The sequence below is a fragment of the Oryx dammah genome, unplaced genomic scaffold (genome assembly GCF_014754425.2).
Source record: "Oryx dammah isolate SB20612 unplaced genomic scaffold, SCBI_Odam_1.1 HiC_scaffold_26, whole genome shotgun sequence".
Classification (NCBI taxonomy): domain Eukaryota; kingdom Metazoa; phylum Chordata; class Mammalia; order Artiodactyla; family Bovidae; genus Oryx; species Oryx dammah.
In genome coordinates, this window is record NW_024070210.1 from 75,456,467 (window position 1) to 75,469,156 (window position 12,690).

The window sequence follows — 12,690 nt, forward strand, 5'->3', positions numbered from 1 at the left end:
TCCCTGGTGGCTCAGATGGTAAAGCGTCTGCCTACAATGCAGGAGACCCGGGTTTGATCCCTGGTTGGGGAAGATCCCCTGGAGAAGGAAATGGCAACCCACTCCAGTACTCTTACCTGAAAAATCCCATGGACAGAGGAGCCTGGCAGGCTACAGTCCATGGGGTTGCAAAGAGTCGGACATGACTGAGTGACTTCACTTTTCACTTTACATAAATAAATAAACAGACTAAAATACAATCTTTCAAATAGTGAATTTTAAGGGAACTTATGATAGCAATAAGAAGAGCTTTAGAGGAAAGTCTCTTGGTTATTTTAATTTTTTTTTTTTTTGCAATACATCTCATATGTTATATTCATCCTTCAGTTCAGTCACTCAGTATCTCCGACTCTTTACGACCCCATGGACTGCAGCACACCAGGCCTCCCTGTCCATCAACTCCCCAAGCTTATTCAAACTCACGTCCATTGAGTCAGTGATGCCATCCAACCATCTCTTTGTCGTCCCGTTCTCCTCCTGCCTTCAATCTTTCCCAGAATCAGGGTCTTTTCAAATGAGTCAGTTCTTCGTATCAGGTGGCCAAAGTTTTGGAGTTTCAGCTTCAGTATCAGTCCTTCCAATGAATAGTCATCCTTAATGACATATATTTTAAGTGTATATGAAACCAGATAAATTAAGCATTAGTTGTTCAGTCATGTCCGACTCTTTGAGACCCCATAGACTGTGGCCCACCCAAGCTCCTTGGTCCATGAGATTTTCCAAGCAAGAATACTGGAGTGGGTTGCTATACCCTTCTCCAGGAAATCTTCCCAACCCAGGAAACGAACCTGGGTCTCTTGCATTGCAGGCAGACTTTTTACTGTCTGAGCAACCAGGGAAGCCCTGTGATAAATTATCATGTGAAATTAATCATAATGAGGTGACTAATAATGATTTTCACTGCAAACAATAAAGGATTAAATACCAAGTTGTAAATGAGCTGTGGTTCAATATAAGTGTCTTTAAATAAGAGATCGCAAAATATATAAACAATTTATTATCTGAATATTCTTTTTTATTTTCTTCTGGTATCATAGGGGAAAAATGATAGAAAATCTCCTAATGAAAATAGTTCAAGAAAAAGAGAGAGAGAATCTGAAATAAAAATGCCAGAGCTAAAATCACTTAAATCTGTAGGAAGTCTCAGATTAATCTATTTTTAAATGATAGCATATGTGTCCTCTTATTTTGAACTGAATGGCATTAATTGCCCCTATATATGAAGTTTTTACTGAAAAAAGAAAGACATAAGACAGATAATTTTTATCTCTATTTCAAGATTTCTTTATTTGAAAAGATGATGAAATTTAACAGATTTGCTCCACTGGCAAAGAAAGTTCAAGTAGTCTAGAATTATACATTTACAAAGAGTCAGGGCCAAAGGGCTTATTCAGAATAGGACAAGATTTACCCAAGACATGTTTTAGAATATTTGATACATTTTCCTGAATGAATCAAACTGCCTGCCCTAAGAAAAATTTCAAATGCCTTAGCAATAAAGTGAATTGTCTATCTGTCTTCCCTCCACAGTCTGGAGACCATGAATAAGTCAGGAATATCTACTGTGACACAGTTTGTCTTGTTGGGCTTTCCTGGTCCCTGGAAAACGCAGATCATCTTCTTCTCACTGATTCTGTTGATCTACATCTTAACTCTAACTGGGAACATAGCCATCATTTGTGCTGTGAGGTGGGACCACCGACTCCATACCCCTCTGTACGTGTTCCTGGCCAACTTCTCCTTCCTAGAGATCTGGTATGTGACCTGCACAGTCCCCAGTATGCTGGTCAATTTTCTTTCCAAAACCAAAACCATATCCTTCTCTGGTTGCTTCACTCAATTCTACTTCTTCTTTTCCCTGGGCACAACTGAATGCTTCTTCCTCTGTGTCATGGCTTATGATCGCTACCTTGCCATCTGTCGTCCACTGCACTATCCCACCATCATGACGGGGAAGCTCTGTGCCATTTTAGTGTCTCTTTGTTGGCTCACTGGTTTCTTAGGACATTCAGTTCCTATTCTTTTCATTTCTCAACTACCCTATTGTGGTCCCAACATCATTGATCACTTTCTGTGTGATGTGGACCCTCTGATGGCATTGTCCTGTGCCAGCTCACCATAATAGAGCATGTATTCCATTCTGTGAGCTCTCTTATCATCATTCTGACCATTTTGTACATCCTTGGATCCTATACCTGGGTGCTCAGAGCTGTGCTTCGGGTTCCTTCCTCAGCTGGGCAGCGAAAGGCCTTCTCTAACTGTGGATCCCACTTAGCTGTTGTATCTCTGTTCTATGGAACCATTATGGTGATGTACGTGAGCCCCACATCTGGCAACTCAGTTGCTATGCATGAAATCATCACACTGATATACTCGGTAGCGACACCAGTCTTAAATCCCCTCATCTACAGCCTACGCAATAGGGACATGAAATTCGCCCTCTGTCAGGTCATCTGTGCAATGAGAATTATGCAGACTTCATGAAAAGGTTTTGTGAAACTCAATGACTCTCTTCCTGCAAGTGGTAAAATAATCCTCTTCTTCCAATCCAAACCGATTTGGTTCTATTCATAATCATCATGGTACTTTTGTGAACAGCAAGATTCATCACATATTTGATTATATCCTGATGCACTTTTAGTTTCATAAATGTGGTTCCATAGGAAGAGACTGCCACCTGACCATATGGTAAAAATAACTCTTAAAAATTCTTAATATTTGCTTCCAGGAAGATTTCAACTTTTTCTGTGAAATCTCTGGCCACACAACTTTAAAAGCTACAAATCAAATTGGTTATTTGCTTACATGGCTGCCTAACACTTTGTTTAAAGGACACATAACACAGGGGCTTCCCTGGTGGTCCAGTGGTTAAGACTCTGTGCTCCCAATGCAAGGGACGCAGGTTAGATCCCTGATCAGGGAACTAGATCCTGCATACTGCAACTAAAGATCCAGCACAGGGCAACAAAGATCCCATGTGCCACAACTAAGACCTGGCATAGCCATATAAATTTTTTAAAAGACACATAACTCATAGGATGTCCATTGTCCCGAATTTTTGGCAAAACCCCACACATCACTGTCGATACACTAAGAGATTATTAAGCCAGTGTTACAATTTTTAGTTCATCATCTTCATCAATAGTATACAAGGGGAGGGCTACGAGTTTGTTTGAAACTATGAGTAAGAATATTGTTGGTGAGTTGTCAGTATGCAATCCTCATAAGGAAAATTAAAATTACATCAAGAGATCCACTCAGAGAGCTTGCCCTTGTCCCCTGGAGTTTAAGAGACACATGTTCTATCCCTAGTTCACACCTGGGGAAAAAAATGTAAAGACTATAAAAGAGCTGGCTATGAGAGCAAAGTAGAAAGAACTGGGCTATAACTGGAGGAAACTGAATTCTCACCAATAATATCACAAATACACAAATTTTTGGCCTAGTTGAAACTCATAGAAGGTAACAAATTTGAAACATCTTGAAAGAGATCCCTCTCAAAAGTACTACTTGAAGAAGTAAGGCAATCCCCAAAGTTAGTCTATATGGAATGGGTCACTAGAATCCAGAAATGAAAGAAATAATAAGTAGCCAGTCAATGAAGTATTGCCCACATCGGGGAACTGCAGTTTAGTATGCTCCTCCTCCTCACCAAAAAAATAAATAAATCCACGAAATAAAAATTAACATACAAACTTTTGTCAAGCCTGTAATACAACAATACTAGTAAAGGAGAAGTCTTTCTACCAATAATTCTCTCCCCTCTCAAACCTAAAGTAACCAGAGGCAGTATAGACTTGTGGGAAGGGAGAGATGAAAGAGTAGAGGGGAAAGAAGCGGATCAAAAGAAGTAGAAGCCTGAATCAGACTGTCTTGAGGAATAAGTTTTAATTTGTACAAAAAATTAAAATTTGGTTTCAGATTGTACCTGGCTTTTAAAAATCCATGTATTAATACTAAAAATAATCAGAAACACTATCATATTTGTCCAAGATAATACCCGCATGTGGAAACAAACAGAACATCAGAAAGTATTTGCAGTAGACATGGTCAGAAAACTAAAGTTTCTTTATGTTTATACCCTCCAATGTCCAAATCATACCATTAAATAGTTACAAGTACAAATGTTTAAACATTGCTGTAATTTAAAAATGGGATAAAACTCTCACCTGAAGACCAAAAGTTATCTCTTTGAAAGTCCTCCTGAGCAACTGGAGAGTACTATGCCTCAAGGGTGGGTTCAGTTCAGTTCAGTTCAGTTCAGTCGCTCAGTCGTGTCCGACTCTTTGCGACCCCATGAATCGCAGCACGCCAGGCCTCCCTGTCCATCACCAATTCCCAGAGTTCACTCAGACTCAAGTCCATCAAGTCAGTGATGCCATCCAGCCATCTCATCCTCTGTTGTCTCCTCCTCCTGCCCCCAATCCCTCCCAGCATCAGTGTCTTTTCCAATGAGTCAATTCTTTGAATGAGGTGGCCAAAGTACTGGAGTTTCAGCTTTAGCATCATTCCTTCCAAAGAAATCCCAGGGCTGATCTCCTTCAGAATGGACTGGTTGGATCTCCTTGCAGTCCAAGGGATTCTCAAGAGTCTTCTCCAACACCACAGTTCAAAAACATCAGTTCTTCAGCGTTCAGCCTTCTTCACAGTCCAACTCTCACATCCATACACGACTACTGGAAAAACCATAGCCTTCACTAGACGGACCTTAGTTGGCAAAGTAATGTCTCTGCTTTTGAATATGCTATCTAGGTTGATCATAGCTGAGAAGCTCTATACAGTCAGCAAAAACAAGACCGGGAGCTGACTGTGGCTCAGATCATGAACTCCTTATTGCCAAATTCAGACTTAAATTGAAGAAGGTAGGGAAAATCACTAGACCATTCAGGTATGACCTAAACCAAATCTCTTATGATTATATAGTGGAAGTGAGAAATAGATTTAAGGGCCTAGATCTGATAGATAGAGTGCCTGATGAACTATGGAATGAGGTTCGTGACATTGTACAGGAGACAGGGATCAAGACCATCCCCATGGAAAAGAAATGCAAAAAAACAAACTGGCTGTCTGTGGAGGCCTTACAAATAGCTGTGAAAAGAAGAGAGGCAAAAAGCAAAGGAGAAAAGGAAAGATATAAGCATCTGAATGCAGAGTTCCAAAGAATAGCAAGGAGAGATAAGAAAGCCTTCTTCAGCAATCGATGCAAAGAAATAGAAGAAAACAGCAGAATGGGAACGACTACAGATCTCTTCAAGAAAATTAGAGATGCCAAGGGAACATTTCATGCAAAGATGGGCTCGATAAAGGACAGAAATGGTATGGACCTAGCAGAAGCAGAAGATATTAAGAAGAGGTGGCAAGAATGCACAGAAGAACTGTACAAAAAAGATCTTCATGACCCGGATAATCACGATGGTGTGATCACTCATCTAGAGCCAGACATCCTGGAATGTGAAGTCAAGTGGGCCTTAGAAAGCATCACTACAAACAAAGCTAGTGGAGGTGATGGAATTCCAGTTGAGCTGTTTCAAATCCTGAAAGATGATACTGTGAAAGTACTGCACTCAATATGCCAACAAATTTGGAAAACTCAGCAGTGGCCACAGGACTGGAAAAGGTCAGTTTTCATTCCAATCCCAAAGACAAGGGTGGGTAGAGGGATCTAAAAAAAGGTAAGAAAAGGAATCAGAAAATGTGCTTGGAAAGCTACTAAAGACAGCTTGAAATATCCATCACAGTTCTACTTTAATTGAGCCCCAATATTTTAATGACTCAGCTGAACTTATTAGCTGAAAAAGGAACAGAAATATTTTGTATAAAACTCAACAGGTCACAAGTATCCTACTGTTGCAACTTACTAGATGTTGAATGTGTATTTATATCTTTCATTAAGATTCAACTCACATATCACTTCCACCAGAAAAACCTTTCTAATATCAGCAGGTTCAACTGTGTCCCTCTGTAATGCATCTAGAATACACCAAATCATATTCCCTCATTGTACTTGCAGATGCTTTGAGGTAAGTCTATTGTGTGTTTGCGTGTCTTTCCTTAGACTATAAGCCCTATTTTTCATTTCTATCCCCACCATCAGCATGTTAACTAACTAGTAAGCAGGTAGTGAAAGAAACAGGTTTTGGAAATGGATGAGTGAACTAGTTCTTGATCAGTCCTCACTAGATTTAAATGTTTTAGTCACAAAGCTAACTGGTTATTTACATTTTTAATATTTAAGAAGTTACCTGTTTTTAAAACTACATTTGGATACATGCTTTTATTGCAAAATAATGTACACTTGTCATAAATTTTTCAAACAATACATACAAGTATAAAATTAAGGGTAAATATTCCCATCCTTCTTTCTCACAATCCCATTTCCTACAAATAACAAGTTTAATACTGGTCAGTTTCTAACATACGTAAGCATGCAAATTCATACACATATAATGGTTTTAATTTCTTTAAACTGATTATATTATATAAATATTTTTAATTCTCTTAAAATTTTATAACTTTCTGATCAAATGAATACAAACATATATGCCTCATAACTTAATATTGTCTTCTTTGTGAATAAACAATAGGGCTTTCCTGGTGTTTCAGATGGTAAAGAATCTGCCTGCAATGTGGGAGACCCAGGTTCAATCCCTGAGTAGGGAAGATCCTCTGGAGAAGGAAATGGCAACCCACTCCAGTATTCTTGCCTAGAGAATTCCATGGACAGAAGAGTCTGGTGGGCTACAGTTACATTAATTTTTCCCCTATTGCTAGATTCATTTTTAAACTGCCTTGTTCTCACATAGGTTCAAGATATTTTAAAAAAAACACACACACAACAGTTCTAGGAAGGATCTTGTTAGAGGCAATAATAAATCTATCACAAATCCATTTTAAAATTATATGATATGCCATGCATACATAAAAATCTATGTAATGTAAAAAGAATTTTGTAAGTTTAAAGAATATGAAATTCAGAAATATCTTTGAATTTCTTTATTCACAGTAGAAAAACATGGAATATTATCCACATTTTATTAGCAGCCTGTGAACTTGTCACCAAAATCAATCTCCCTATGCAACAAAGGGGAAAAGAGAATTTTTGTGTTAATTCTCTTGCTTTTCTTTAGCTTTACCGCTCATCTCTCAATAAAAATGATAGAGCAGGAAACTCCAAAGACCCATTCCTCCACAGAGAAACTGAAAATACAGGCAAAAAATTATCAGAATCAGCTTTATTACAATTCTGGAAAATATTCAAAAATTTGCAACAATCAAATGAATACTCATCAAAAAAAGGGCAAACAAAACATGGTAGGAGAACCTTGTGACATTTTAGCTTACCTTCGCCACATCCCCTTTGCCCAGATCGCCTCAGTTCAGAAGCATTTTAAAGATAGCAGGTCATATTCCTAGAAGGGATTCCTGGTTCCAGAGGAAACAGAATGGACCTCATTCTCAAAAGTTTCCTGTTTGTTTTGACCTATCTAGGGGTTCCCTAAAACATTTCAACAAAGGGTTTGCCTTCATTTCACCTAACTTTGAATTCTTTCAGAGAAAAAGCCACATGGAGGATATTCCTCAAAAACACAAAAAGGCAAATTAAACAATCACTGCCACCCAGGGCAAAGGATATCAATAGAGACAAATATTAGACACACTAGGGCTTTCATGGTGGTCTCAGTTCAGTTCAGTTCAGTTCAGTCACTCAGTCGTGTCCAACTCTTTGCGACCCCATGAATCACAGCACGCCAGGCCTCCCTGTCCATCACCATCTCCCGGAGTTCACTCTGACTCACGTCCATCGAGTCACTGATGCCATCCAGCCATCTCATCCTCTGTTGTCCCCTTCTCCTCCTGCCCCCAATCCCTCCCAGCATCAGAGTCTTTTCCAATGAGTCAACTCTTCTCATGAGGTGGCCAAAGTACTGGAGTTTCAGCTTTAGCATAATCCTTCCAAAGAAATCCCAGGGCTGATCTCCTTCAGAATGGACTGGTTGGATCTCCTTGCAGTCCAAGGGATTCTCAAGAGTCTTCTCCAACACCACAATTCAAAAGCATCAATTCTTCGGCTCTCAGCTTTCTTCACTGTCCAACTCTCACATCCATACATGACCACTGGAAAAACCATAGCCTTGACTAGACGGACAGTCAGCAAAGTAATGTCTCTGCTTTTGAATATGCTATCTATGTTGGTCATAACTTTTCTTCCAAGGAGTGAAAGTGAAAAGTGAAGTCGCTCAGTCGTGTCCGACTCTTTGTGACCCCTGGACTGTAGCCCACCAATCCCAATCCATGGGATTCTCTAGGCAAGAATACTGGAGTGGGTTGCCATTTCCTTCTCCAGGGGATCTTCCCAACCCAGGGATCAAACCCAGGTCTCCCGCATTGCAGGCAGACGCTTTAACCTCTGAGCCATCAGGGAAGCCCCTTTCCAAGGAGTAAGCTGTTTTCAATTTCACGGCTGCAATCACCATCTGCAGTGATTTTGGAGCCCCCCAAAAATAAAGTCTGACACTGTTTCCACTGTTTCCCCGTCTATTTCCCATGAAGTGTTGGGACTGGATGCCATGATCTTCGTTTTCTGAATGTTGAGCTTTAAGCCAACTTTTTCACTCTCCTCTTTCACTTTCATCAAGAGGCTTTTTAGTTCCTCTTCACTTTCTGCCATAAGGGTGGTGTCATCTGCATATCTGAGGTTACTGATATTTCTCCTGGCAATCTAAATTCTATTCTACTGTCATGAATGTTTGAGTCATCTATAGTATGCATCATAATTTTTTACACTTTTCCCAACCAACATAAGATTTTTATTTCCCCGTCACGTATTTATTTTAAATAGTGACCCTATAAGATTAGTCTGTGAACTGGTGATGATTTAGGTGTACCAGAATTTTTTGAGTAACATTAAAATAAGGATTTCCAGGGTCCACTTTAAAGATTCTGATTTAAGAAACTTGGCAAAAGGCTTGCAAATCTATTCTTTTAAAAAGCTCCCAAAGTAATAATGAAACAGATTTGGGAGACAGTGCTTTCAGTTCAGTTCAGTTCAGTCGCTCAGTCATGTCTGACTCTTTGCAATGCCATGAATCGCAGCACGCCAGGCCTCCCTGTCCATCACCAACTCCCGGAGTTCACTCAGACTCATGTCCATCGAATCGGTGATGCTATCCAGCCATCTCATCCTCTGTCATCCCCTTCTCCTCCTGCCTCCAATCCCTCACAGCATCAAAGTCTTTTCCAATGAGTCAACTCTTTGCATGAGGTGGCCAAAGTACTGGAGTTTCAGCTTTAGCATCATTCCTTCCAAAGAAATCCCAGGGTTGATCTCCTTCAGAATGGACTGATTGGATCTCCTTGCAGTCCAAGGGACTCTCAAGAGTCTTCTCCAACACCACACTTCAAAAGCATCAATTCTTCGGCACTCAGCTTTCTTCACAGTCCAACTCTCACATCCATACATGACCACTGAAGTGCTTTAGACCATTATTAATCTTTTGGATGTCAATTAAGTAAAAATTTGGGCTCAATTTTTCTATTTCCACATTTCTGGATAAAAAGGTATGAATGCTCTACTCTTCATCAGGAGTAGAGCAGAGAGAACAGACATCTTTAGGTCAGAAAAATCAAGTGTAAGAATGGATACACTTAATAGAGGTCAAAAATGCATGAGGTCAGGAACCAGGTAGGTCATCACCAATAAAAGCACAAGTGCTTCCTGGAGACCAGGTTAGAAGAGTCTAATGCCCAGACATCCAGGACATTTAATTCAAATTACCATCCACTATATCTGACTTAGCAACAAGGTCTGATTTAGTTTCCTTGGTGGCTCAGAGGTTAAAATGTCTTCCTCCAATGCGGGAGACCCAGGTTTGATCCCTGAGTTGGGAAGATTCCCCTGGAGAAGGAAATGGCAATCCACTCCAGTATTCTTGCCTGGAGAATCCCATGGACGAAGAAGCCTAGTAGATTACAGCCCACGGGGTTGCAAAGAGTCGGACACGACTGAGCGACTTCACCTCACCTTACATCACCTTACTTTACTAATTTTATTATTGAATAGGCAGCAATAGATCATTTTAAGTCTGCATCTCTAGGTACAAATGAATAAAGACCTATTGTTAGATGGGGAATAGAAGCGAGTAAAATAGTTATTCTGATCTTGATCCACTCATGGTCTCTCACTCACTTTGACTAATTTTTGTGCACTTCTGAATTTTTCTCAATGCAGCCTTCATGTCCTTGTTCCGGAGACTATAGATCAGTGGATTTACAAGTGGAGTCAAGGAGGAGTAGAACAAGGTTACAATCTTCTGTATCCCAGCTGGATTTCCAGAGGTTGGGCTGATGTACATGACCATGAGGGTTCCATAAAACAATGATACGACTACCAAGTGGGAACCACAGGTGGAGAAGGCCTTATGTCTGCCAGCGGCTGAAGGGACACGCAACACTGCTCTGAGAACCAGGGTGTAAGACCCAAGAATGAAAAAGAAGGTGATAAAGATAATAAGAGAGCTCAGTATAGAACAGGAAAGCTCAATTCCAGGGGCAGGGATGCAGGACAGAGCCAGAAGGGGACCAGGGTCACAGACAAAATGGTCAATGGTATTGGGGCCACAAAAGGGGAGTTGTGTGATGAAGTAGATAGGGACTGGATAGCAGAGGAAGGCTGTTACCCAGCAGAGGCCCACCAAGTTCATGCAGAGACGGCTGCTCATGATGGTAGGATAGTGGAGAGGTCGGCAGATGGCCAAGTATCGATCAAAAGCCATGAGGGGCAGTAAGAAGGTCTCGGTGGTGCCCATGGAGAAGAAGAAGTAGAACTGGAGGAAGCAGGCAGTGAAAGAGATGGTTTTGGTCTCAGACAGGAAGTTCCTTAACATATTGGGAACAGTGGTGTTGATGTAACACATCTCCAAGAACGAGAAGTTGGCCAACAGAGTGTACATGGGAGTGTGGAGTCTGTGATCCAGCTTCACTGCAAAGACAATGGCCCCATTTCCCATCAGTGTCAGGATGTAGGACACAAAGAAGAGCACAAAGAGGAGGACTTGAACCTCTCTAGAGCAGGGAAAACTCAGGAGTATGAATTCAGTCACCGTGTTGACTCCTGACACATTCATGGCTTTCTAAAGGGTGAAGAGAAAAAAATTACAATCACAAAGATGACTTTATTCTTCAATCCTCAGGAATATTTCCTCTTAAGAAGGTTCTAAACCTCTCAAGATCCTATTATTTTATTAAATAAATAATAACCTAACTATACTACTGAAGACTGTCAAACTTTAAGAATGCTTGATATGATCTGACTTTGAATTTTGGACTTTCTCATTCCTCTTTCAGTATTTTCTCAGATACAGCAAGGACAGGATTTTATGCAACAAGCAGCTTGCAGGTTAGTGACAATACTTACAAATGTAAGTAAGTATGATAACTATGTATTTTTATCTATAGAATAAAATATAAAAGATTCTTAATATTGGACACAGAATTTCAATTACTCAGATCTTTGGAATTACAGACACAAATGATAGGAATTGGAAGAGAGAGGTAAAGGTAACATAAGACATTGAAATCTTTATGCATTTCATTTTTATTTTGGATCAGTGTTGCAACTATAAGTGTTGACATCTTAACACAATCTGATAACCAAGACAAAAAAATGTCAAATATGCTATCCTTTCTTCAGTATTCATCATTGTTTGTAGTTCAAGAAAAGTTTGAAGTCCAGATACCTACATAAAGACTTCCATCTGGTCTCATCTTTTACTTATTGAATTAAAATATTTCTTTTGGTCTAAGTCAAAATTCTATTTTAGAACAACTTTGTTTTTAACATGAGCAATGTATCTGGTGTATCATTTAAGCATTTTTGAGGTTTTTGCCTGAGGTGTCAGAATTCCTTGAAAGTCCCCTATTCTGGTTTTGGGACAGTTTCAGAAAATAACAAATACCTACAATGCTATTGTCAGTAGTTTGGTCATATTCATTTGTTTTTTGAATCCCCTCTGTTAGTGAGGGTCAGTTATTATTTGCGCCAAAATGACCAGAAGTGACATGACTGAATCATGATGCTTATTCAGGAAAATATACACACAGAATACAGACCCAGACACTTTTAATAAAACTTTTCCAGCTAAGAATGTTTATTAATGTATTAGTTATAACATTGATTACTTTCCATATTACATAAAGTTAGAGCTTTAAGAATAATCTTGATGATTGCAATTAGCGACACAATGCATGAGAGAAATTCAGAATTTTTCATATCACACTGCAAGGCTTCTCTTCAGTCTGTGAATAGATCATATACGGCAGAGCAATGCTGTGAAGAATTCCCTGAAGCAGGAATTGAGAGTTACCCAGAAGCCAAAGCAACCTTGAGAAAAGGGTGGAAATAACAAGAAGTATTTGGTGCTAATGTGTAGGAGGATTCCAATGGCTTTAGAAACCATGTGGGAGTGAACTCACCAATCTGAGTTGCTCAATCGCCTTGCTCTCCCTCCTTGCAGCAGAGACCATAGGCTCTGTGGCAGAGCGAAACACAGCTAAAAACAGGGAGGCTTAAGTACAGGGAGGGCTTAAACAGGGAGGGCTCCTCCTAACTGCTTTGCCAGTTATTTCCAGAGGTCACTTTGCTAACAACTATTT

The 12,690-nt window shown here is 39.9% G+C and overlaps 2 protein-coding genes and 1 non-coding gene across 3 annotated transcripts; 2 read left to right on the forward strand and 1 right to left on the reverse strand.

The window, feature by feature from the left end:
* On the forward strand, positions 1-72 carry TRNAC-ACA. The gene has a single exon. It is a non-coding gene; the product is annotated as a tRNA-Cys (tRNA).
* A 1,501-nt stretch (positions 73-1,573) lies between these two features.
* Positions 1,574-2,523, forward strand: LOC120853323 (olfactory receptor 11H7-like). The gene is given in 2 exon segments (XM_040227055.1): positions 1,574-2,156; positions 2,159-2,523. Coding segments are annotated over 2 exon segments (942 nt in total). The 5' UTR covers positions 1,574-1,579.
* Positions 2,524-10,217: 7,694 nt separating this feature from the next.
* LOC120853324 (olfactory receptor 11H6-like) lies at positions 10,218-11,162 on the reverse strand. The gene has a single exon (XM_040227056.1). The coding sequence runs from the start codon at positions 11,160-11,162 to the stop codon at positions 10,218-10,220; it is 945 nt and encodes a 314-aa protein (XP_040082990.1).
* Positions 11,163-12,690: the final 1,528 nt, after the last annotated feature.